Source organism: Quercus robur, chromosome 9 (genome assembly GCF_932294415.1).
Source record: "Quercus robur chromosome 9, dhQueRobu3.1, whole genome shotgun sequence".
Classification (NCBI taxonomy): Eukaryota; Viridiplantae; Streptophyta; class Magnoliopsida; order Fagales; family Fagaceae; genus Quercus; species Quercus robur.
The window spans coordinates 25,417,529-25,443,324 of NC_065542.1; the positions used below are offsets into that span (position 1 = coordinate 25,417,529).

At 34.6% G+C, this 25,796-nt stretch overlaps 1 protein-coding gene across 3 annotated transcripts in view; it reads left to right on the forward strand.

Annotated features, from left to right (window-relative positions):
* The first annotated feature begins 2,341 nt into the window (after nucleotides 1-2,341).
* The window catches only part of LOC126700051 (laccase-15-like), a 45,635-nt gene continuing 22,180 nt past the window's right edge, over nucleotides 2,342-25,796 (forward strand). Inside the window, exons 1-6 of one of the 3 annotated variants that reach the window (XM_050398033.1) lie at nucleotides 2,342-2,471; nucleotides 2,661-2,812; nucleotides 2,905-3,149; nucleotides 3,316-3,444; nucleotides 10,644-11,591; nucleotides 11,910-12,322. In XM_050398033.1, the coding sequence (XP_050253990.1) occupies nucleotides 2,385-2,471; nucleotides 2,661-2,812; nucleotides 2,905-3,149; nucleotides 3,316-3,444; nucleotides 10,644-11,591; nucleotides 11,910-12,040 (1,692 nt within the window). In that variant the 5' untranslated portion in view covers nucleotides 2,342-2,384 and the 3' untranslated portion in view covers nucleotides 12,041-12,322. Of the gene's footprint in view, nucleotides 2,472-2,660; nucleotides 2,813-2,904; nucleotides 3,150-3,315; nucleotides 3,445-10,643; nucleotides 11,654-11,909; nucleotides 12,323-25,796 lie in introns of those variants that run through there. The other 2 variants (XM_050398035.1, XM_050398034.1) reach the window with 2 other exon arrangements.

A 25,796-nucleotide genomic window follows, 5' to 3' on the forward strand; every position in this document is an offset into this window, starting at 1 on the left:
GCTCATCATATCCTAAGTGCAGCTCCAGACGACTGCTCCTACACTGGAAGGCACATCATGAATGTCTTGCATGCACTTGTCCTTCACATGAGTTGTTGTAAGTGCTGCTCAATCCAGCCTGCTTCTTAAATATTTTTGCACTAACTTATATATCAATCAAAATTGGTGAGTTCAATTAAACAGGTGTGGACAGAAAATGTTCTTCGCATACAACTGCATGCACACACACCTAACGCATGGTATAGCATTCAAGATCTACAACGTACGGTATAGATTTTAGCTTATAAAGTTCAGCTTTTGTAAGGTTAGTTTTGTTTATATATTAATTAAGACATAGTACTTTGTTCACCATTGAATACTCATATAATCAATTTCCAATTCAGTGTTCAAGAATTAAACCCCAAAATTCTAACTGCGCTATCATAAAATATTATTATTAGTATGAATTTTATGCAGTTGTGGTGTTCAGGAATTAAACCAAAATTCTTTTAAATTGCTCATAAAGATGTATGCACATGATCTACTTACCTTTGCTTTTAGTGAAAGAGTAAATGCACGCCAATGTTGAGATCAACCACTCTAAAAAAATAGTCTGTGCAATTATTAGTATGAATTTTATGGAGTTGCGGTGTTCAGGAATTAAACTAAAATTCTTTTAAATTATCTATAATATTTTGTCATCCAAAAATTTTCTCTCTTTAATTTTATTATATTGTGTTTCTTAAGCTATAGAGAGATTTTCTTCTTTATTTTAAATTTTATGAGATGTAAAGAGATCTTTGATTTCGTGAAATAATTTATACTCTCTCCTTCTTTGATTTGATTTACTTACTATCTTTGGCACTTGCCATCAGCAATTACTCAGGGCCACTCTTATGGACTAAATCAGCTAGGGTTTTTGTTCATGAAATTGCTATTTTCTATTTAAAAATTGCACCTGTAGATCAATATTTATATTTCTTAACTTGGCGTTTTGCACCTATGGCTAAAATTTGTGTGGATCTTTGTAAGTTCAAAAATCTTTTCTCCATTCACTATGGTTTTTCATTGAGTAATTTCTTTCTCTCTTACTCCTCTTGACGAGTTTTGTTTTTGACTAGAAGAAAGCTTTTTTGCTTTGAAGGTCATGCAGGTAAGTTTGAATGGAAATTACCAAGTACAAGAGGTAAATCTTTAAGGGATGAGCTTAATTGTTTCTTATTTTCAATAATAAATCATTTTATTGCAATACCGGGTTTGAGAAATCCAATAAGTTCATATCTCTATAGAATAGAGAATAGTAGAAGCCAATTTTATTATAACTACTTAAATTGAGTTGACTTAATTCCGTACAATTACAAAGTATAGCATGAAAGATAATGGAATTAATTGTTGTAATTTTTTTTTCTTTCCATGTTTTGAATTTCCTCTATATTATTATTACAGCTAAGCAAAGATTGAGAAAGTAACATTACTACTCTAATTTGAAGTTTAATGCGTCCTTCTCAAGTCATGGTCTTTATTTATATATTTGCAGTTTATATTTCTAACTGTTGATGAGAAATTAAGGCTCAGTTGCACAATATGTGTAAATTCTTCAAAAGGCTACTTTAAATAGTAAGTTAATGTGTCTCTTATATTTGGGTATTAGTTAGAATTGTTTTCAAATGATTGTACCAATAAAGGTGAATGTGGCGACTAGTATTAATTAGTTTGCCAATTCTAAAATCAACTTGAAATTAAATCAAGATATTTCTATTAAAAAAATTTCTTTTAGAAGATGCGATAACATTAAAGAAAAAAAAATACTCGTTATGTCGTTGTCAACAGCATTATATATCTTTAACTTGATCTTGAAGAGAATGAAAATCTATCTCATGGGAAAATACAAGTTATCATCAACCTGTACCGTTACCCTATCATAGTTCGATTATTTTTGGGGCTGAGAACCTAGACATAATTGAAAGCTAGAATAATTTAAGTTATACAATAAGTTAAACTAAAAAGAAACAATTGAGAAGAAAAGACGGCTATATGTCATACCCTGTGTGATAAATTGAAATTGAGAAGATGTTTGCTTCTCTTAACGTTATTCTAAAATCACAACCAATTTCATACTTATTTTCACAACTATCCTATACATATGGCAAACTGTGATGGTCTATTTATTACATTCATATTGATCAACCATTTTTTTTTTCTACCATGCCATCTTCACCAGTAAAGTTAATCACCTAAATGGTCCCATGCCACCTTCACCAGTAAAGTTAATCACGTTTCCTGTTAGCCTCATGTCTCTATATAAACGGCACCTAGCTAAGGAATTAATTCACTAAAAAACTACAATACTGTAAAGAAAGATAAAAAGGTTTCCATCACCCCTCCCACCGCTCCCAAAAAAAAAAATGTGGTTGAACCTAAAATTTTTGAGTTGGCTAGTCTTAATTGTCGTTGCCATTCATTGCCAAGCTTATGTTCATCATACTTTTGTGGTAAGTAACTAATACGATAAAATTTCACTATTCATTTCATGAAATGCAATTGTTTGATTTTCTACATCATGAATAGAGATATATGTACGTACACACACTGCATGCATGTACGTAGTTGTATACCTATTAACATGTACACATGCTTTGTTATGAGTTATAGCATCTATGTGTGTAAACTTTGGATTGTAGGTAAAAGAAACTCCATACACGAGACTGTGCAGCACAAAGAACATCTTGACAGTAAATGGCCAGTTTCCAGGACCAGCACTACATGTTCACCAAGGAGATACTATCTTTGTTGATGTCCATAACCAAGGAAATTTTAACATAACTATTCATTGGTATCATTATGATCCGTGCACTTTTGTTTTGACAGAAGAAATCGAAATATATAAGGAATTGCTAATCGAAATATTAATTTACAATTTTATAGGCATGGAGTAAAACAACCGAGAGATCCATGGTCAGATGGCCTTGAATATATTACACAATGCCCCATACAACCGGGTGGAAGGTTTAGGCAAAAAATTATATTTTCCACAGAAGTAGGGACCCTATGGTGGCATGCTCATAGTGAGTGGTGGCAAGCAACGGTTCATGGTGCTATAATCATTCATCCCAAGAAGGGAACCAAATATCCTTTCCCTCATACTCATGCAGAGGTTCCAATCATATTTGGTATTATAAAATTAGCCTTCTCAATAATGGGGACTTTTTTTTTTTTTTTTTTCGTCTTTCAAATTTGAAGAATCAAGCTGTATGTGCAACTTTAAAGTAAAGAAAATGTTAAACAATTTGACCAGAAAAATATTTTTGAAATGACTGGAAATCTTTGATTATGCAGGAGAGTGGTGGAAGCAAGAAATATTGGCAATTTATAATGAAGCTATTTTTACTGGAGGAGCCCCTAATGTTTCTGATGCTTACACTATCAATGGACAACCTGGTGTTCTTTATCCGTGCTCAAAACCAGGTCAAAGATTCCTTAAGTTTTATATGTATAAAATGTTTATTGTTAACGTGTATTATGTTATGGGCTTTAGGCCCAATTAGGTTACTTGTATAGCGCACTTGTACTTGTACTACACTCTACTTGTACTACACTCTACTTGTACTGCACACATATGCCTCATATATAAAGGCAGTGATGTATATTCTTTCATTCAAGAAATACAATACAATCATTCAGTATTTCTAACATGGTATCAGAACCATTGCTCTAACCTTCTTGTGTCTTGCAGTCCTGTCTTTGTTGGTGTTTTCCGCTGCCTCGACTTCTTCGGTCAGTAAACCTTTTCTTTTGTGCCCTCAGAGGTGCCAAGGTTGAATCTTCACCGTCAGAAGCTCGATCACCGCCACCAAGATCACTGCCTCCGTCAGGTCTTCCACATCAGACCTCCGATTAAGACATAAGAAATATCAACGTATAGATTTTCAACCGATCTACACATAGCCACCGGAATCATCATCATCTGACCTCTCACGCGCCGCCACGCGCCGGTCAAAGATTCTGCCGCTTTTCCACGCGCCATCTGTGTTGCTCCGATCATCTCACCGCCGCAGTCATCGGATTCGTTTTGCTCCGATCTACATCACCGGCGAAGAATCAGCATCATCAGGCGTGCCACGCGCCCTCACGCGCCGACAGAAGTTTCGGCGAAGATTGGACCACGCGCTCACGCGCCTCACGCGCCGCTGGGTCATCTGCTGACGTCATCGCTGACGTCATCTCTGCCACGTCATCATCTACGTCAGCCCTAGCTGACGTCATCACTGGAGTTGACCGTTGACTTGACCGTTGACCGTTGACTTTCTGCAGAGTTGACTTTTTACAGTACAGGTGCTCCTTACCCAGTTTTTCGCGTAGATTTCATTTTTGTAGTCTATTTTTGCATATTTTGCTTCAAAATGAAGAATAAGGACAAGTCTTCTTCCTTTTGCAACAATCGTCGCCGACAATCCAACAAACGTTTTTGCAATTTTTGCAAACGTTTTGGCCATAATATTGAGACTTGCTATCAACGCAACAAATCAGCTGTTTCCATTTCTGCTGCTACTGTTGCTAACACTGAGAGTATCCAACCTATGGCTCCCGTCTCTGCAAAGTCTCAGTCTTCTGGATCCACTTTCACCATTTCCAGAGATGACCTTATAAATATCATCGCCAATGTCATTCGTATGGTTGGTAATGCATCTTATTCCTCTTCTCTCTTAGTTTTATCTGGTATGTCTCCTACCTCTTGGCTTATGGATTCTGCTTGTTGCAATCACATGACACCTCACTCGTCCTTATTTTCTGACCTTAAACCTGCACCGCACCCTCTTAATATTCGCACAGCAAATGGTTCCACAATGTCTGGTCATAGTATAGGTTCCGTTGCGACCTCCAATCTCTCGGTTCCTGGAGTCTTTAATGTTCCTGACCTTTCTTATAATTTATTTTCTATTGGACAATTAGCTGAGTTGGGTTATCGCATTATCTTTGATTATTCTGGGTGTATTGTGCAGGATCCGAGGACGGGACAGGAGCTTGGGACTGGTCCCAGAGTTGGGCGTATGTTTCCCGTGGACAACCTTCGTCTTCCACTTGTTGCTCCAGTTTCTGTTGCTGCACCTGCTACAGCTTCTTCAATTCCTTCCCTTGCACTTTGGCATGCTCGCCTTGGTCATGCATCTTCCTCTCGGGTACAACAATTAGCTTCTAGAGGTTTGTTAGGTTCAGTGTCTACAAAAAATTTTGATTGTGTTTCGTGCCAATTAGGAAAACAACCAGTTTTGCCTTTCAATTCTAGTGAATCAATATCCACTGATATCTTTGACCTTATTCATTCTGATGTTTGGGGCCCTTCTTCTGTCTCTAGTATTGGTGGGTCTCGATATTTTGTTGTCTTTGTTGATGATTACTCTCGCTATAGCTGGATTTTTAATATGAAACATCGTTCTGAATTATTGCAAGTATATTCTAATTTTGCAAAAATGGTTGAAACTCAGTTTTCCAAACGCATCAAAATTTTTCGATCTGATAATGCTCTTGAATATACTCAATATGCTTTCCAAGCTGTTTTGCATTCCTATGGCACTGTTCATCAACTAACTTGTCCAGGTACCTCTCAGCAAAATGGTAGAGCCGAACGGAAACTTCGTCATATTCTTGACACTGTTCGTGCTCTTCTTCTCTCTACCAAAGTTCCTGCTCCTTTTTGGGGCGAAGCTGCTCTTCATGCTGTTCATACTATTAATCGCATTTCGAGTCCGGTTATCCAAAATCAAACTCCATATGAGCGCCTTTTTGGGTCATGTCCAGACTATCACCACCTTCGCTCCTTTGGTTCTGCTTGTTTCGTTCTTCTTCAGCCACATGAGCATAACAAACTTGAGCCTCGGTCAAGGTTTTGTTGTTTTCTTGGCTATGGCGAAACTCAAAAGGGGTATCGGTGTTATGACCCTGTCTCTCATCGTCTTCGTATTTCTCGCAATGTTGTCTTTTGGGAACATCGCCTCTTTGTCGAGCTCTCTCACTTTCGTGCCTCCCTATCTTCCTCTTCTGTTTTAGATCTTTTTCCAGATGAGGCACATATTCCTTCTGTAGCTGCTCCTGATCCTCCTGTAGTTGCTCCTGATTCTCTTGTAGACTTCTCTGTCCAACCACCAGATATCACTGATCCCTTTCCTAGTTCACCCTTTAATGAACAGATGGAAGATGAACAGGTTGAAGACGAGCTACCCAACCCCAACCCTGAGCTTGGGTCCCCTGCTCCTGCTCCGCCTGAAGATCTTGCACACGACATTCCACCTCGTCACTTAACCCGAGTAAGATCTATTCCTACACATTTACTTGACTATCATTGTTACACTGCTCTTGCTACATTACATGAGCCTCACACCTATCGTGAGGCTTCCACTGACCCTTTATGGCAGATTGCAATGAAAGAGGAACTTGATGCATTATCTAAAAATCATACTTGGGATTTGGTGACACTCCCTCCCGGGAAATCTGTGGTTGGTTGTAAGTGGATCTACAAGATTAAGACTCGCTCTGATGGGTCCATTGAGCGCTACAAAGCTCGTCTTGTTGCAAAAGGTTTTACACAAGAGTATGGGATTGATTATGAAGAGACCTTTGCTCCGGTTGCTCGTATCTCATCTGTCCGTGCCCTTTTAGCTGTTGCTGCTGCCCGTAAATGGGACCTTTTTCAGATGGATGTCAAAAATGCATTCCTTAATGGGGATTTACATGAAGAAGTTTATATGCAACCTCCTCCTGGTCTCTCTGTTGACTCAAACAAGGTTTGTTACCTTCGACGTGCACTTTATGGCCTTAAACAAGCTCCACGAGCTTGGTTTGCCAAATTCAGCTCTACCATCTCTCATTTGGGTTACATGGCCAGTCATTATGATTCTGCCTTATTTCTTCGTCGCACTGACAAAGGCACTATTTTACTTCTCCTGTATGTGGATGATATGATCATAACTGGTGATGACCTCAGTGGCATTCAAGAACTCAAGGATTTTCTCAGTCAGCAATTTGAGATGAAAGATCTTGGACATCTCAGCTACTTCTTGGGTCTTGAAATCACTCATTCTACTGATGGACTTTATCTTACTCAAGCTAAGTATGCTTCTGAACTCTTGTCTCGAGCTGGACTCACTGATAGCAAGACTGTTGACACTCCAGTTGAGCTTAATGCGCATCTGACTCCCTCAGGGGGGAAACCATTGTCTAATCCCTCTCTTTACAGACGATTGGTTGGCAGCCTAGTTTATCTCACAGTTACTCGTCCAGACATCTCCTATGCTGTTCATCAGGTGAGCCAGTATCTGTCTGCTCCACGATCAACTCACTATGCTGCTGTTCTGCGCATTCTTCGATACTTGAAGGGCACCCTCTTTCATGGCCTTTTCTACTCAGCTCAGTCTCCTCTTGTACTCCGTGCATTCTCTGATGCTGATTGGGCAGGAGATCCTACTGATCGCAGGTCTACTACAGGTTACTGTTTTCTCCTTGGTTCTTCTTTGATTTCTTAGCGAAGCAAGAAACAAACTTTTGTGGCCCGCTCCAGTACTGAAGCAGAATATCGTGCTCTTGCTGATACCACATCTGAGCTCCTTTGGCTACGATGGCTCCTTAAGGATTTGGGTGTGTCCACCTCCTCTGCTACTCCCCTTTATTGTGACAACTAGAGTGCCATTCATATTGCTCATAATGATGTCTTTCAGGAACGGACTAAACACATCGAGATTGATTGTCATTTTATCCGTTATCATCTTGTCCATGGTGCTCTTAAGCTTTTCTCCGTCTCCTCCAAAGATCAACTTGCAGATATCTTCACCAAGTCACTTCCTAAGGGACGCACTCGTGATTTGGTTGACAACCTCAAGTTGGTCTCACATCCACCTTGAGTTTGAGGGGGGCTGTTAACGTGTATTATGTTATGGGCTTTAGGCCCAATTAGGTTACTTGTATAGCGCACTTGTACTTGTACTACACTCTACTTGTACTGCACACATATGCCTCATATATAAAGGCAGTGATGTATATTCTTTCATTCAAGAAATACAATACAATCATTCAGTATTTCTAACATTTATAATCATTTATTTTCTACCAAATGCTTCTAAGATTGACGTTACTAATTAGAATGAAAAGGGAGGAAGATTGAAGAGTACCGGTAAGACGATAAACACACTGCTAATCCCATAGAAAACAGTGTCCCAACTTCCAAGGAAAAAAAATGAAGTAGGAAACGATGTCTTTGACAGTATATATCCTAGTCCAAGGGGTTGAACATTAAAATGTACACGGTGATCAGTTCTTATTAAAGCATGGTCTTATCACCAGCAAGCTAGACCTGGACCATATAATGGGGGTTTGGTTTATTAGTTTTTCATATAGGCTTAAGCTTGCTCTTGATTAACTTTATTTTCTTTTATACATGAATTAATAAGCATAATGACTGGAATTTTGATTTTTGAACCTCTATGAATTCGTCCTTAGGTCCAAACCTCTTCACCTAAATTATAATTAAGGTTAAGTAAGTGGCTTAATTAATTTCAAAGTTAAAAACCTATAAAATAAAAGATTCAAGTCAAGTTATGTTGACCTTGGCCTAAAGCACTCCCAAACAAACTCTTAATCATGTTTTGATTGCAAATGATAAATTATCAATTGACTTAAAAACTTAAATGGTTAGGAAAAATATGAATTTAATTATTTAACAATTTTCTAATACTTATCATCATATTTCTTATCCATTATTGTTCAAACCCCAGTATGGTTTTTTCTTAGTAAATTTTTTTAGCACCTAAAGCATGGAGTAGTTGATCATTCAGTAAAAAAACAACAACAAAAAATAGCACGGATTTGATTTAATATATGTTTGTAATGTGTGAGGGGTTTATTACATTGAGTAGTTTTTTTGATTCAAAATTAAGGCGTCTTAGTATTAGTGCCACTTAGTTAATTTAAATGTGAGTAACTTTTTTTATGAGAAATGATTAACTTTTTTCAAGGATTAAGGCTCATTGATTTATGATCCATATATTTTAAATTGATAAATAATAACATTTGATACGATACTTAGACTTATTGAGGAAATTACTTGCAATTGGTAAATGTCATAGTTCAAACAGTAGTAGCAAAACTCGGTTAACTGTAACCCAATAAGATGCAAGTGGCGGTAATACTTAAAGATGGTTATAATAATAAAGTCATCGTCTTAGCCCTAAGAAAGAAAATAAAAAATTCATCATTCTTAGAAAGGTAATAATCAATTGTCAAGTTACTAAGGATACGTTTGGTACACTGAATGAGGATTACGATAAGAAATGTAATCTTTATTATTAGAAATAAAATATGTTGTAATGTAATAACTAAACCTATTCATTAGTTTGGTTGTGAGTTATAACATTAAAATGAAACTTAACATTTATTTTAGGAAATTTCTTACTCATATAATTATATCTCCTTAAAAATTTTTATTTTTAAATTTAAGAGAGATATGTGTTATTTTTATGATTTTTTATTTTTATAATTGTTAGACATATATGAAAAGTTTGTTTATTTGAAATATATTAAGTTTTGAAATTATTGTACTTACTAAGGAATAGCTAATACAACATTTTAAAGAGGAATAGTTATTCCTCATTTTGAAGAATAGCTATTCATAAGGAATGGTTATTCCTTGTAATAAAAACATAATCAAACTAAAGAATAACCAAACCATAGGAATAATTATTACATTACAACGCCTATTACAGTCTACCAAACATACCCTAAAATTTTTTATCAAATGATACTCTCTCTTTTTTATCAATTTTTTTAGGACTATACTATTTATCACAATTTTTGTTACAAATTGTCAATTGTGAATAGTGAATAGTTACTTTCACATATACCTTAATATTATTCCATATATCATGATCACAATTACCGTTTTTAAGTAGTAAAAAAGATTATGGTTGTACGGCACAGAGACCCCAAAGCCCATACCGGCATTAAGCCCAAGCCTATACAGGTCCTGAGCCCAGGCCCATATCGGTTTTGGATGCAGGCCCAGCGGAAAGGTCCAGTTACCCTACGCCCTTCTTGAAACTGCCTTAACGTGAAAACAAGTTTTGGGGTCTGAGTTCCAACAGACGATCGGTTTAACTTTCCCGGGCAAGCGAATTAGCCGTGTCCGGGAAAGTCATGATATGCACGGGAAACTCATGATATGCACGGGAAACTGAGTTGCCGAACATAATCCATCAAGCAGGAACCAAGTTCCAAGGTCATAAATGCTGCACCGCCCTCTCACCTAAACATCCACTTTAACCAGATAATATTGGACCTTTAGTAGCACTAACGGTGGCTGTAATCATAATCTCCGCACTAACCTTAGCTATAAATAGAAGAAATTGGGGAGAAGAAGGGGTTCAGAAAAATTGAGAGAAAACCATCAAGTGAGAAAGAATAAACTGAGTGTTACTTTAAGTCTCTCTGCCGAGAACAACCCAAAGTAGGAAATCCTCAAACCCACTACAAATAAATTGTGAGCCCAAGTAATTTAAGGCCCAGAAGTCTCGTACTTGGTTCATACAATGGTATAAAAGTTGTGTCCATAAACTCTCTTCTTCTGTTTTTTCTCTTTTTGGCTAAAGTGTTAGTCTACTAATGCGATTTACCACTTGCAGACACATTCAAGCTAAAGGTTGATCATGGCAAGACTTATCTCCTCCGCCTTATCAACTCTGCCGTGATGGATATTCTCTTTTTTGCCATTGCCAAACACAATGTCACTGTTGTGGGAACAGATGGTAGTTACACCAAGCCATTGGAATCAAGTTATGTCACAATATCCCCTAGCCAAACCATCGATGTTTTGCTGAAAGCGAACCAGAAATCTGACCACTATTACATGGCTGCTAGAGCATACTCTACTGCACCCGGTGTTGCTTATGATAACACAACCACCACTGCTATTCTCGAATACAATGGAAACTATACCCCATCTTCACCTCCTTCCCTACCTAATAATCTTCCTTACTTTAATAATACCAATGCCTCAGTTAGTTTCACAAGTAGTCTCAAAAGCTTTGCCGATAAAAATCATCCAGTCAGTGTTCCAATAAACATAACCAAATGTTTATCTTTTGTAATCTCAGTCAACACGTTCCCATGTCCTAACAATTCATGTGCAGGTCCTAATGGGACCCGACTAGCCACTAGTGTCAATAACATAAGCTTTGTGAACCCACACATTAATATATTACAAGCTTATTATGGTCATGTCAATGGGGTATTTGGGACTAATTTTCCAGATTTCCCACCATATTTATTTAATTTCACTACTGAGGACCTGCCATTGTACCTAGAGACACCTAGACATGGGACCAAGGTTAAGATACTGAAGTTTAACATAACTGTGGAACTTGTCTTTCAAGGCACGACTTTGGTGGGCGGGAATGATCATCCAATGCATCTCCATGGATATAGTTTCTATGTGGTTGGAATGGGTCTTGGAAACTTTGACAAGGATAAGGACCCATTGAGATATAATCTTGTTGACCCTCCTTTTATGAACACCATTGCTGTTCCCCTAGATGGCTGGACTGCCATTAGATTCAGGGCCAACAATCCTGGTTTGTCAAACTACTAAAACTTTTTTTTTTTTTTATGTCTTTTTTAATAACTCGCATTTAAGGTTCAATTTGTGTCCAATGCATTGGAACACTAAATGTGAATGTGTTCAAAATTGAACACGTGTCAATTTTGGATTCCGTTAAGTAATCGGGATATTAAGGTTTAACTTGTATCCAGTACATTAGAGTATTAGATATAATACATATCTGACCATATGTCAGTCTTGTATTTTGTCCAATGCTCAGGATGCAACCTTTGCCCCTCACACTTAATACTAAAATGATGATGATGTTGTTGTTTATGTTTTGTGATGATAGGAGTTTGGTTTCTGCACTGCCATTTTGATCGGCATATAACATGGGGCATGGACATGGCATTCGTAGTGAAAAATGGGAAAGGTCGAAACGCACATATTTTACCACCACCACCAGACATGCCACCCTGTTGAAGTTAGTGCAAGCTCCAAACACCATGTTGGTTCATTCCTCATGAGTAGTTACATCAAATGATAGGGGAGACATAAGCATTTATGAAATGGGCCAGTCCATTCATTTGTTTGTTTGTTTATTTTCACTGTGCTCTTAATTTGTTTAGTATGTCTGTAGTACTATTGTTTATAATTATAATTTGTGGATTAAACACCACGACAATCATTGTTGCTTCCACAACAATTTGTGGAGGAAAATAATGAAATTGTTGTGGAAGAAGTAATTTATTTGTTCTCATAGTATATGGTATACATTGTATATGGAATTAAATAAAGTTGTGTGATTAAGCAATACATAGAAATAAATAAAATATTATTATTGGCTAGATATTTGTATGATTCATCAAGATTGAATTCTCTCTCTATATATAATTTTTTAAAAAGTTGCCCACATATTTTATTTAACAGATTTTGATAATGCAAACCCATATTCTTTGTCCAATATATTGGCCCCAATAGAAAATTTACTACTATCCCTAATTAGTATGATAAGCATGTCACAGGTATTTTGATTTAGATGAAACATGTTCCTTCAAATTTCAATGCTGCAATTCAAGCTGATTTAACTTTTCTTTAATGGAATTTGCAATTTTTTTTCTCAAAAAAAAAAAAATTTATATAAAGAATTAAGCCCATTAATTCTTTGTTGGGTATGTTTTATAAATTATGCCCATTAATTCTTTTAGTTGGAAAAGGCCCAAACAATCTACAACTTGAATCTTCCTTAGCTTGCGTGGGTATTATTGGCAGCAAACAAATCCCACAATTATCTCTTCTTTCCTTAGCAATAGGTATGCTGCATCTTTCCTTCTTTTTAAGAAAATACACTTTGACTCACGGCACCGATTGACCTCATAACTAGTTAAAGGGAAATGTTTAAGTTATTACAAATTTTATTATATAATTAATGTTTACAAACGGATGTAACAATAATATAATTGATGTCACTTCACCAATGCAACAAATGAAGCCCAAAATTATTTTTTAGTGGTTGACTGATTGGTCACACGTCAATTTGTAAAGGTTAAATATATAATAAAATGTATGGTACTAATTAATTCCTATCATCACTCTTAATTAAATAGAGGAAGAGATATCTAGTATCTACTTCCTTCTCATCCATTACAATTTTCATATGTCAAAATAAAGGAGGGATATCTTCCCTTCTCTCCACCCATTTCCTCTTCTCTCCTCTCCTCATACTTCCCTATTATATCTTCTCTTCTCTTTCCAAACTTAAAAACAAAATAATTGGAATGAAGGAATGCAGAAGAGTGGGTTAGCCAATGAATTGGTAACAAAATAGTCGTATTAGTCCTATGGATAAAATTACAATCTGTAAAAATTTGGACTCTCTTAATGGGATAGTTAAACATAATGGTTGAAGGGGATTGAGCTTAATTAATTGATTACTTGAAATCTCAATACAACTATGACTTTTATAGTTTGATATTTTGAGAAGAATTTATAGTTTGACCTTAAGCCTACCTCACAAACAAATAATATGAAACAGAACAAAATTATTAAAAAAAAAAAAGAAAAAAAGAAAAAAAAAAGACTCAATTACAAACAAAGAGAAGAATATCAAAGATTTATATATATAATTTGATTCTAAGCTAAGCCTACATCATGATCTACAGGTGGTAATGAAAATAAATTTCAATAAAAAATTAGAGCGATTACAGACATAATATAAAATCAATCTCTTTTTTTTACTATATCAATATATATTTTTCTGTCCCAAAAAAAAAAAAATCCTCCCACTCATAGTTAGCATATATACCCCAAGAAATATAGCCTACGAAAAAACCAAATTAGTTGTGTGTCTAAGAACTACAGCATGGGTGTGTGAATTGATGTCGGTTAGTATTGCAATTCGTGGTTAACAATCCAAGCCGGTACGTGTAGAACAAGTTGCCTCGTTGCTGCACAACCAATAAATAATTGAGTCGGAATCAAATTCTTTTTTAATTTCATGAGAAGTAACTGACTTTCCATTCTAGATTTACAATTTCAGACAAGACTGCTGTGAGACTGTAGTGAGTTAAGACTTAAGACTTTCTCTCCATTTATGGCAAGGATTCTTTTCAGTTGGCGTTGGTTGAGATGTCAGGGTTGAGGTTGATGTATTGTGACTGCAATTTGAATTTTGGAGGTTATCTATCGTGGCGCAAATATTAAGGTTTACGTGTTAATTTGGAAAAGCTCTTGATTTTTTTTTAATGAATTGCAAATCTAGTGAAAAGTCCTCGATGACTATATATTTTATTGAATTTTTCATTTGCAATGAACCAAATGTAGGGTTTAGAGATCAGATTACTAAGATTTCTCATCAAAAAAAAAAAAAAAAAAAAAAAAAAAAAGAAAAAGAAAAAGAAAAAGAAAAAAGAAGATTACTAAGATTTTATAATTTCTTTTCTTTTTTTAATTGACATCGCTAAAAATTTACTTTTTAATGTCTCTATTTTTTTTTCCCAATATATCTATTTCATCACTGTGAGTGAAATACTACTTATCAAAGAAGAATCAATAAATTTATAATGATTTGCTCTATAAGAGATAAAAGTATGTAATTTTTTTTACTCGTTTTTTCCAATAGTCAAAAAATATGTACATGCATGTAATATACAGACATTATAATTAACTGAAATTATTGATAGATTCACTTGAATAATTCTGACATGCAACGATTAATTGATGATAATAATAACAACAACAACAACAACAACAACTTGTACGCGCAACTAATAAATCTAAGTACAATAAAATTACCCTAAAAAAAAGTACAATAAGATTTCGATCAAGAAACAAATTAAAAGAATCTTAATACTTTAATTATCAAAAGAAGAAATTAATTGCATTAGATACATCAAAAGGTAACTACATCTTAATTAAGAGATTAAATTCTATAAGGACGTGGTGTAAAACTTATATTTTACTACTTGAATCCTAACATGCTATATTATCTTATCACATATTTAAGAATAAAAACAACAACATCCAATCAATTTTAATACCCATATATAAATCCAACCAAGTTGGGAGTTTATTGAGATGTTACTAGGTGTGATAAGATGTATTGAATTTTAAGAAAAATGCTGATTTGGCAATCTTTTATTGAATTGTGTAAAACATGGATTTTACACTCCATCCTTACCAAATTCACAAACTTTTTTCCAATTAATTTGAACGGGTCAAATGTCTTCAAAGTTAAGGTTTAAACTCGAAATTTCTTCACATCATTTTTTTTTTTAAATTCTGTATTTCATGCAAATAAATTGTATTACAAATATATGTTTTGTTAAAGTATATGTGTAGTGCAACATAAGAAAGTGACCAGCCCTGAGCCCAATAGACTTATATCCATTAACATTAATTAATGTGCTCTTTATTTATGTTCTTTCAATGACTAATCGGGTTTTAAATTTCCACCACGGCTTTTCTAAATAATCCATAAATAAAGGAAAATTTTCCACCACGGTTACTCTGGAAGCATAATAAGCCTTAAAAAAGAAGTTGGGTTTTTCAATAGAACTAAAAGGGGAAATCAATTCATTGAAAAATGGAAAGAAAATATATTCATATATCTTTAAGTTATATGCTTAAAATCTGTGGACCAAATAACAAAGCATACATGCATGGGCTGGGGTGGGGGGACACATGGTTCTTTGTTAATTGTTATACTGGAAGAGGGCTACTCCCTCGGTCCTTCCTGGCTCTGCCGTTGGGCCATGGTCTCTGGATAATTGAAAGTAATATAATCAGTTAAAATAGAAACAATTAATAGACATCATTGGGGAAGAAAAGACTGTTACGTCATATTTGATTCATTGTTGATGTTCATAACAAGGGCCATTATAATTAACATAACTATTCAGTATTCACTGGTAACGACGTGTGCATTTTTGTTCTGTATGTGTACTGATGTGTGTGCCTACTACGTACATGCCTAGCCAGCTATGTTTGTATGTCTGAGAGAGGCAGAATGATGAAAGAAATAACTGTACTATACCATATAATATATATCATATATGACATTACTTATAATTTTGAAGGCATGGCATGTAAAACAGCTGAGAAATTCATGGTCGGATGGTTCTGGATATATCATATAGTTCCCAATACAAATAAGGTGATAAATTTAGCCAAAAGAATATATTTTCTACATCATATAGTTCCCAATACAAATAAGGTGATAAATTTAGCCAAAAGAATATATTTTCTACAGAAGAAGAAACCTTACGCCAGCATGCTCACAATGAATGGTGGCAAGCAACTATTCATGGTGCTATAATCATATATCCTAAGAACGGAACTAGTTATCCATTTCCCCTTCCACACACAGGTTCCATCAAATTTGGCATCAAAGTCTTCTCAATTATTGATATTTGATTTTTTTCTTTTTCCCTTTCAAGTTTGACAACTGTAAAGAAAATGTTAAATAGCTATAAATGCTACGCTTTAATTTTTAGATATTATATAGATTTATAAGACTTATATGTAGTAAAATTTGTACTAACTATAGTATCACTAAAAAATAATTAGGAATTTTTTTCTTATGTTATTGATGTGAAACTAACCAATCATGTCACTTTGTAAATTTTTTAGTTCGTAAACGATATCGCTTAAATGTTCGGTTTTACTATGAATAATTTAAATGAAAACATTCATAAGATGCATTATTTAAAAGATCTTTTTGAGCCACTTCAACTTAGCATTTTGGTCCAATTTGGTCCATTTGTTCCAATTTAGTCCATTTGGTTCTCTTCAATATTTCAGTCCACTTTAGTCCAATTCAGTCTACTTTCGTCAACTCAATCTGTTTCGGTCTATTTTGGGCTAATTGGACCTTATACTAATTCTTTTTGTATGTTTCCTTTTCAATTTTCGGCTCCATTTTTTTTTTTTAAATTTGGGTTGAAAATTATGAAATTTTAACCTACTTGAGTCAAAACTTTTTTGTTTTGTGCCAAAAAAAAAAAAATACAAACAAAATGGACATTAGAAATTATAGATATGGCCTTACAAAAGCAATAAATATGATAAATATTCAACAAATTACTATAAAATTTAAATTTCGATAGTATAGGCATTATATTTATATTTTGAAAGGAAAAAAAATGCTACAATTGTAAACTTATATAATAATTTAATTTGAATGTTATTTTTTACTATTAAAAAAATTAAATGAAAACATTCATAAGATGTATTATTTAAAAGACCTTTTTGAGCCACATTGACATAACATTTCAGTCCATTTGGTCTACTTCAGTCCACTTTGGTTCAATTCGGTACATTTTGGTCTGATTCAGTCCATTTTGGGCTAACTACTCCATATATTGATTCTTTTTTGTAAGTTGCCTTTCTAGTTTTGATTCTTCTTTTTTTCCTTAATTTTTTAGTTAAAAAGTTATAAAAGTGTGAAATTTGATTCTATTTGGGACAAACTCTTTAGTTTTTTGGTAAAAAATACAAACAAATAGGCATTAGAAATTAGAGATATGTTGATAAATACCCAAAAGATTACCTTAAAATTCAAGTTTCAATAATATAGACACTATACCTATATTTAGAAATAATAATAAAAAATGCTACAATTCTAAACTTATCTAATAATTTAAACTTAATATTACATTTTTTTTCCCATGTTTCTAGATATTTTCAAATTAATCAACTGATTATGGTATATTTAACCCAAAAAAAAAAAGTCGTTTTAATAACATCTTCTCCATTTAGATAAAAAAAAAATATTATAATTATTATGTAATTTAAATAAAAGACTTAAATTACATTATATATATATATATATATATATATCATTATGTGCTATTGTTGAATGCGAAATACATCATATTTTCTATTACATAAAACTTATAAAAATAGAAAATCCTTTTAAATAACACGTTCACTATTTAGCCTATAAATTTTATATTATATTCTTATAAAATAATTTGTTATAGTGAAGGGTGGACTATTCTTACATGAAAAGAGTCCAAACCCATCGGATGATTCCAATAAGGGTCGAATGCTAAGAGCTTTATAATTTAACTAATTGACACTTTCGGGTGTTTTCAACTAAGATATCAAATGTTCAATTTTTCCACTTCCAATTATCAAATTATCAAAAAATAAAAAGTACTAAGTTGGGACCTTCACAGTTGGAATTTTCAAAAGATGAATCTAGTCTGTGCTCATACAAGATTTGTCCTTTCAAAACCCCATATTACAAAGGCATCTTCCAAGGAAAAATTATTTTGTAAACTCGGTGTAAATAATATGCCTCATTGCCTCGCTCACAAATAAGGGGTGAGGCTCGTGCGGAATCTACAGGTGAGACTTAGATGAGAGGAAGGCGTAATGTACCCAATGCACTAAATAATTTCACCTTGCAGAGATGATGGAACAAGATATGTTTACAGGCTGAAGAAGCAGAATTCTACCAAGCCAGCGGTGCTACTAGCAGTAGTTTACAAATTACACCATCCATTAACTAGTACAGTTTTATTATTATTATTATCATTAATGTAACCAGGACAGGAATTCAACTATAACTAGCTGGTGATTCTTCAGAGAACATTTTTGTAGCAAGTATAAAAGCTGTCCAGAAACAAGAAAATATTCATCAAAAAGAAAAAAAGGAAAGAAGTGAAATCCTGTAAGTTAACACCCTGAGGTAACTTTGTTCTTCTCAGTAAAATTCTCTCAATAGGCCAAGAAAGATCAACTTCAGCTTCTCACGGTTCTTCCAGCTGAACACAAATCATATAAGTTAGTAAAAAAGCAACCTGCAGAAGCCAGTTTTTCCAAGTTTGTTTCTATGTAACTGTTACCGACTTATTTCACAGCAGGAAGGAAAAGAAATAGTATTTAGGGTCTGTTTGGATAAAACTTATTTTGCTGAAACTGAAAACTGAAAACTGAAAACACTGTAGTAAAATAGAGTTCCATAAGGCTATGTGGAATATTTATTTTGCCACGCTATGGAAGTTAGCAAAATAGAGTTCCATAAGGCTCTTTCGTCCGAATAAAAAAAGTTATGACTTATGGTTATGACCACAAATAGCATGCTTGGGGATGCATGCAACTTTGACTCCATCAGAACATGTTGTGTGTGTAAGAAACTAGTGAATCAATCTTCTATAGACTAAAAAGCATTGGAATAGTAGCAGTAGTAGCAAAAGTCCTTATTTTCCATAGTTGTTAGCAAAGAAGACTAAAATTAAAGATATTTCTTGTATATGTTATTAGGTTCTAGTAGATAAAGGTAATGTTAGGTTCTGAAGATTTAGAAATAGATATTTAGAATCATATTTTATTTGTGTTGGCAAACCGAGAACAAAACATGTCTAGTCTATATGTTAAGCAATGCGTAAAAGTGTAGGTTTCAAGCTTCAAGTTCAACTGACTGCAGAAAAAGGGAGTCAATTTCTGTCAAGCTCGACCGATCAAGAAATTAGACTCGACCAATCAAAAATCGCAAAAATTAGATTCGGTAGAAGTTTTAAATAAGGCCCAAGCCCGTGAAAATGTTTAAGGTTTCATTCTAACTTGTCCACATATATAAGGGAAACCCTAGTTACGTTTTGGAGACTTTTGGAAGACTTGTGTGTTATTCTTTGTGAGATCTGAAAGGTTTTGTCACGCCCCAAACCCCAAAGGGTCCAAAGCATAAGAAAGACATCCCAAAGTACTTGTAGATTTTTTTTTCTTTGACAATCCAATCCACATAAATTATATCCAATACCAACATTAAAAATTATCATAATGATTCCATTGAATATACTCTCAGAGTAAGTCAGAGCTCTAAGTAATAATTACAAGGACCAATGGCTACAAAAGAATAGAGGTCTGAATAAATAATTACATATCAACAGCTTGTCCCATTAGCGGGAATAAAGTCACAACCACTATAATACACAAAAGAATGAGTCAAGCCTACTCGAAGATGTAGAACATCTAATATATCCATTACAAAAGTTCAGTCTCCATCAGTAGTTAGTTTAACTACTATTAGCCACCAAAAAGCTGTCTCAAAAGATTGTTACCTATTTTGAAAAGTTTATAAAATAATGGAATGAGACAGAGCCCAATAAGTAGCATATTTGATGGGGATGGGGGAAATGCAAGTTTCATCTTCAAAATAATAATATGACAAGAATGATTAAATAATGAAATACAAAGTTTCTCAAAGTAAATACCTTGAACTATACACTATAATCTGTGAGCATCAATGATGTAATTTCCAAAGCCATAATATCTAACATAAGATAAATTATCACAAATATACCACACTACCACATAGACCGGTCAAGGGATCCACCCATTCACAACTGGCATGATATTGTCCTCTCTAGTATGCAGACTCTTGGTCCCATGGACAGCAGCCTCACCTATACCCTCAAGATTTTTCTCTCCCCCCATGGGCAGTAGAGAGAGTGCATCAAATAGGAGCTCTCTTGCATGTGGTCTCTTGGCCCCATGGGCAGTAGCTTCACCCACACACAATTAAGGAACCTCTCCCCCCCATATGCAGCAGGGAAGAATGCGTCATCCAAAGTGAAAGGGCACTGACCTAGATTTGATTCCATTGTCACAAAGACTACGGAAACCAAATCAGGTGATCACCGGGAAATCACACATGGCATGGTGTTAAAATCATATAAGCTCATAGGTTACATTACTTTGAAACACATAGTTCATATCCAGGTAGTTTCAGAAAAACCTTAAATAATCTAACTTCTACAAAGTTTGTAAGGTTTTCAACTCAAATAATACAAGACAAGATAAGCATATTTGAATTTTCTAATATACCAACAAGTTCATGATTTCCTTATTAAAGATTAAACAAAAGATGCTCATTTTTCCATATCAACAATTCATGCATTTCCCCAAATGCTATACCAAATTTAATAATATATAATAGGGTCACAACACAATGCTTTTAAGAAAACATATATCTATATATAATTTTCCAAAATGTGTTTGACCCCAAAAACAATATTTATAAAACATGGTTATTTTCCAAAAATCCCATTAAAAAGCTACTTACCTCGCAATCACATAATCCTAATTCTCCAAGTTCTAAGGAGATTAGCTAGAACCTAAACAATATCAAGTAAACCTATCACAATAAGTATAGAGTTTGAAATTGCATCTAGCCACAATTTAGGAATTGCCAAATAATCACTTAATTAGATAAGCCTAATATTTAACCTCATCAATAATAATATATTCCACTTCCATAGTTTCTCAACAAAATGATTCACAAAGCATAAACTACAATTTATAAAGTTAACCCATTTTATATCATCTCCAACATTATGACTAACTTCCATAAAATTTACACTACATCATTAAGAGACCTATGAAAGCAAAATCAATATATCTCTTAGAACTTCAACTAACTCCAAATAAACACAATGGCAATGGAACCTAACAAACTCCCCCTTTGGCAATCCGTGACAAAACACAACTTAGAAGTTCAAAGTTTACAAAATAAAAAGCCCTTTACAAAATAATGCTCATAAACCAAATTCAATCCTAACTACTATCCATCAATTGCAAGTGTAGACAGCAGCTCAATTGAATCAACCTGTATATTTCCTGAAACACTAAACAAAATGCATAACCGCATGTGTAGAAACAATACAAGTAAACAAAATAACTTCTTGATTTCAAACAACACACAAATAAAGACATATATCAATGAATAACTCATAAATATAAATCAACAAGCAGTTTGAAACAAGAAACAAATAAAGTACCAACAAAACATAAAACTCCCCGTAACAAGAATATCTCATCAAAAACAAGGTAAGAGCTAAAAATGCATAAATACAAAGTGAAGCACCTAGATACAATCTAAAACTCCACAAGCTCCAACCAAAAACAAATAAACTCCCCCTGAACCTACAAAGTACTCCCCCTTTTTGTGACGGAATGCCAAAGGGCAAAGAAGATATCCATCATCAAAAGGGAGGTGGTCTAAACTGCGCCAACTCCACATGCAAGGCACGGATCTCATCAAGTACGTCCACCAAAATCTGTCCTTGAGCCGCCTGAACAGTCAAGACATGATCCAACGTGCGACGAATGTCTGAATCATCCGAAGCAGTCGGTGGAGGAACATCAGCATCAGCATCAGCAGCAGCACCTGAAGTCTCAGCAGCAGCTGTACCTGTAGAAGAGGAAGGAGGGGGAACACCACTAGATGACGCACCTCTAGAACGAGAAGGAGCAATTCTCAACTGAGCAGCCCTCTGACGAAGAAAGGTGGCACCTATGGGAGCAATCTCATGAACAGGCTCACCAGACGGAAAACCATCTAGACCTAAGTAGAGCAAAATCCTATGAATGAAAATAGGATGAATCAGTGCATGTCCTACGGCAGAACTCCTATGAACCTCGTTCAAAGAACGAAGGAACAAGTGAGGAAAACTGATAGACGCTCCAGAAACAAAAGCATACAAAAACACACATCGCTCTAGAGGGATGGTGTGGAAGTGAGAGATAGGCCATAAGGAATGACACGCTATCCTAAAGAGGAGATAGGCCGTCTCGATAAGCTCAGCGGACGTGATCCAAGGATCAGAACCCCACTAGATAGATGACCCAGTGATGTAAGACATGACAACGTCTAAAGAGGGTGACTCATCATAGGGATAGTCTGCATCCCGAACAACTGGCACCCTAAGAGCCTCAGCCACTACCCGAGGGGTAATGGTGAACTCTACACCTCGTATCCAACTCCTAACTAGGGTGTTGGAATCATAGACGTGGCAAGAGAGGTTCGAGAAGAACTCTCTAATCAGGGTGGTCGGGGGTGGATGATCTATCTCTAAGAGAGGCAACCAACTTCTAGACTCAAAATTGGCCCTAATGGCCGAAGCTGATCTAACACAACAGCTCACTCAGACCAGATCTTACGCTTATAGTTCAAAGTGTCATAGGCTTCTCTACACTTATCATTCTTAAACAGCTCAACCCTAGTGGGAGATTCAGAGGAAGTGGAAGTGGTCCTATGAGCTCTAGTTTTCCTAGGCATGGTGCTACGATAAGGATCAAAACACAGAGCGAAAGACCAAAAACACAAAATCAAAACCAAGAATAGACTGCAAGTTAGCACAAAAACAGAATATAGAATAAAATCTATATGATGCATAAACAAGTTTAAATGTCATGATGCATGTTCTAATGCAGCGAATTAATTCCAAAAGGTTCAAATTACAAAATTGACTTGAATATTAAGATGTTTCACACAAAAACCCCAAAATTTGGAAAACCAGTTGATCAATTTGAAAAATATTGACGAATTGATCATTACACATGATATAATAACAAAAATAATGACCAAATACATCAATTGGATAAGCCAATTTCATCAATTTAAGCCAATTTGACAAAATCCCCAATTTGGATCAAATTCAAAACCCTAGAATTTTCAATTTTTCAAAAACCACAAAATTGATCAAATTAAACTATAAGGAATATCATTATAGCATCATAGCACAAAAACCCATTGATCAATTTCACAAGAATAGGTTCGAATCATCAAAAACCCCAATATGTTGAAAGTGCCGAAAATGCCCATGATTATGCATGAAAAATGCATGAAATAAAGAAATAAACTTGATAAAGAAGGGCAAAAGGGACTTACCGGCCTCCAAGGACAAAAACGTTGCAAAAATCTTGAAGGAAAACAACAAAAAAATGGATGGTGGAGCCTAGAGCCAATGCGGAGAGAGAGAAAAGCAAAGAACTATTTGAAAAGTAACTTTGTAAAAGTCCAATTCTGTCTTTTAAAAAACCTAATTCACGAGTTTCGATCGGTCGAAAATCAGCCTCGACCGGTCGAAACAGACAGAGACTCCCTCTCTCAAATTTTAAAAATTTCAATCGGTCAAAAAACAGAATGGACCGATCGAATTAGGCAGAGGCTTACCATATTTTTAAGGAAAAACACAATTTTTGAAAAACAAGTTGATTTAACTCAAATTATTGAAATTTAAGAACAAAAATGCATGAATATGAGATGGTATGATTTTCAAATTAATAATTTTAAGCCCAAAATTCCCAAAAAACAAAATTTTTTGCTTTCCCCACAAATTTTCAAGCAACAATTTAAATTTTCACATAATTCAAAGTAATTGCAAAAAGGTGGTTGGTCAGACCATAAACACACACAATAACATATACAATGTTTAGCAAAGAGTAACTTGTGTAGTGTGTGCAACTAGCAAAAACTTGAGATACATGTGAGGTGATATGTGAATAGCAATTAATCACAAAGTCTACAAAATTCATCACAAAGAATTTAAAAGAGACTATCACCTAAAGAGTTACATCATATAACTCCCACATCTCCTAGATCATAAGCTTGCAATCATGTAAGTTTCTTGTAATTATGCCTCATAATATACATTCCAATTTTAAGTTATGTGAGTTTGACATCAAGCCTAATAGTACACACCAATTTTGATTTTAAGAATTAAGCAATTTAACCCAAGACTTCACCTTATGTTCTTTTTGTGCATGTGCTACACTTTCTTGAGCACAAAATCTTATGATATGCACTAAAGTGTTCATGATTGGCTAGTGAACAGTGGTGAGATGGTTATTTATGCCTTTCTCTAAAAGTTTAAGTCCAACATTTAAAAACATGTGACTTCAAGATTAAGACATAGTAATTAAAAACCATAAACATCTTTCTCACACAACATGCACTACAAAGTTTCAACTAGTAAAGTGCAATAAATAAGCTCATCAAAGCTAAATAAGGTACAAAAGACATGTTATGTGAAAATAAATTGACCAACCTTGTTATCAAAAACCAAGAAGAATTGTGCAAAACAAAATGTGCTTCCTTTTTCTTCCTTTTTTTTTTTTTTTTATTAAAAAAAAAAAAAAACCTAGAATGAAATGCATGAATGTTATGCTATGCAAATCCTAGAAACAAAAAAAAAAATATAAAAAAAAAAAAATAAAAAATAAATGGTCACAAAGGATAGAGCAAATGAAGCACACGGACCATGTCAGAAAGACTCAGTTAGGTCAAGTCTTTTGCATCCAAAACCTTTTAGATGCACCACGAGCATTGGAGTTCTTATTCACTTGAGAATGATTTCCAACTCCAGGATTGGAATAAAGGTTTAAAGCCTTTACCAAATCACCAATAAGTACCATAGGATCAAGTGCTTGAGGTACAGGTACTTTTGGTTTGTTAGCTCTCTTAGCAGCTTGCAGCTTGTAGCAATTTGGACGGATGTGTCCAGACTTTCCACAAAAGTGACAAACCCATGCAGGTTTATCATGTGTCTTGTCCTTAGATAGGGTAGGCTTCTTAGGCTTAGACTCTTTCAGATCAACCCTAATCTTCTTAGATGATGAACCTTCTAAGGGTTTAACAACCTTACTCACAGGGGGTTTAACAGTTTCACTCACTATCTCACTCACTAAAGGTTCAGAAGAAGAAGATGAAGGAACAAACTTTGTGGAATGGGGAGCGGACACAGAGATGCTATCAACATAACCTAATCCAGTTTTATCAGAAGACAACTTTTGAACACTCAGCATTTGATCAAGTTTAGAACTAGCAGATTTAGCAACAAATAAATCAAGTTCCAAGGATTTAACTTTATCAAGCAAAAGCATGTTTTTAGTTTTCACATTGTTCAAAAGATCATTAGTATCAAACAATTTAACAAGCAAATTTTTCTTT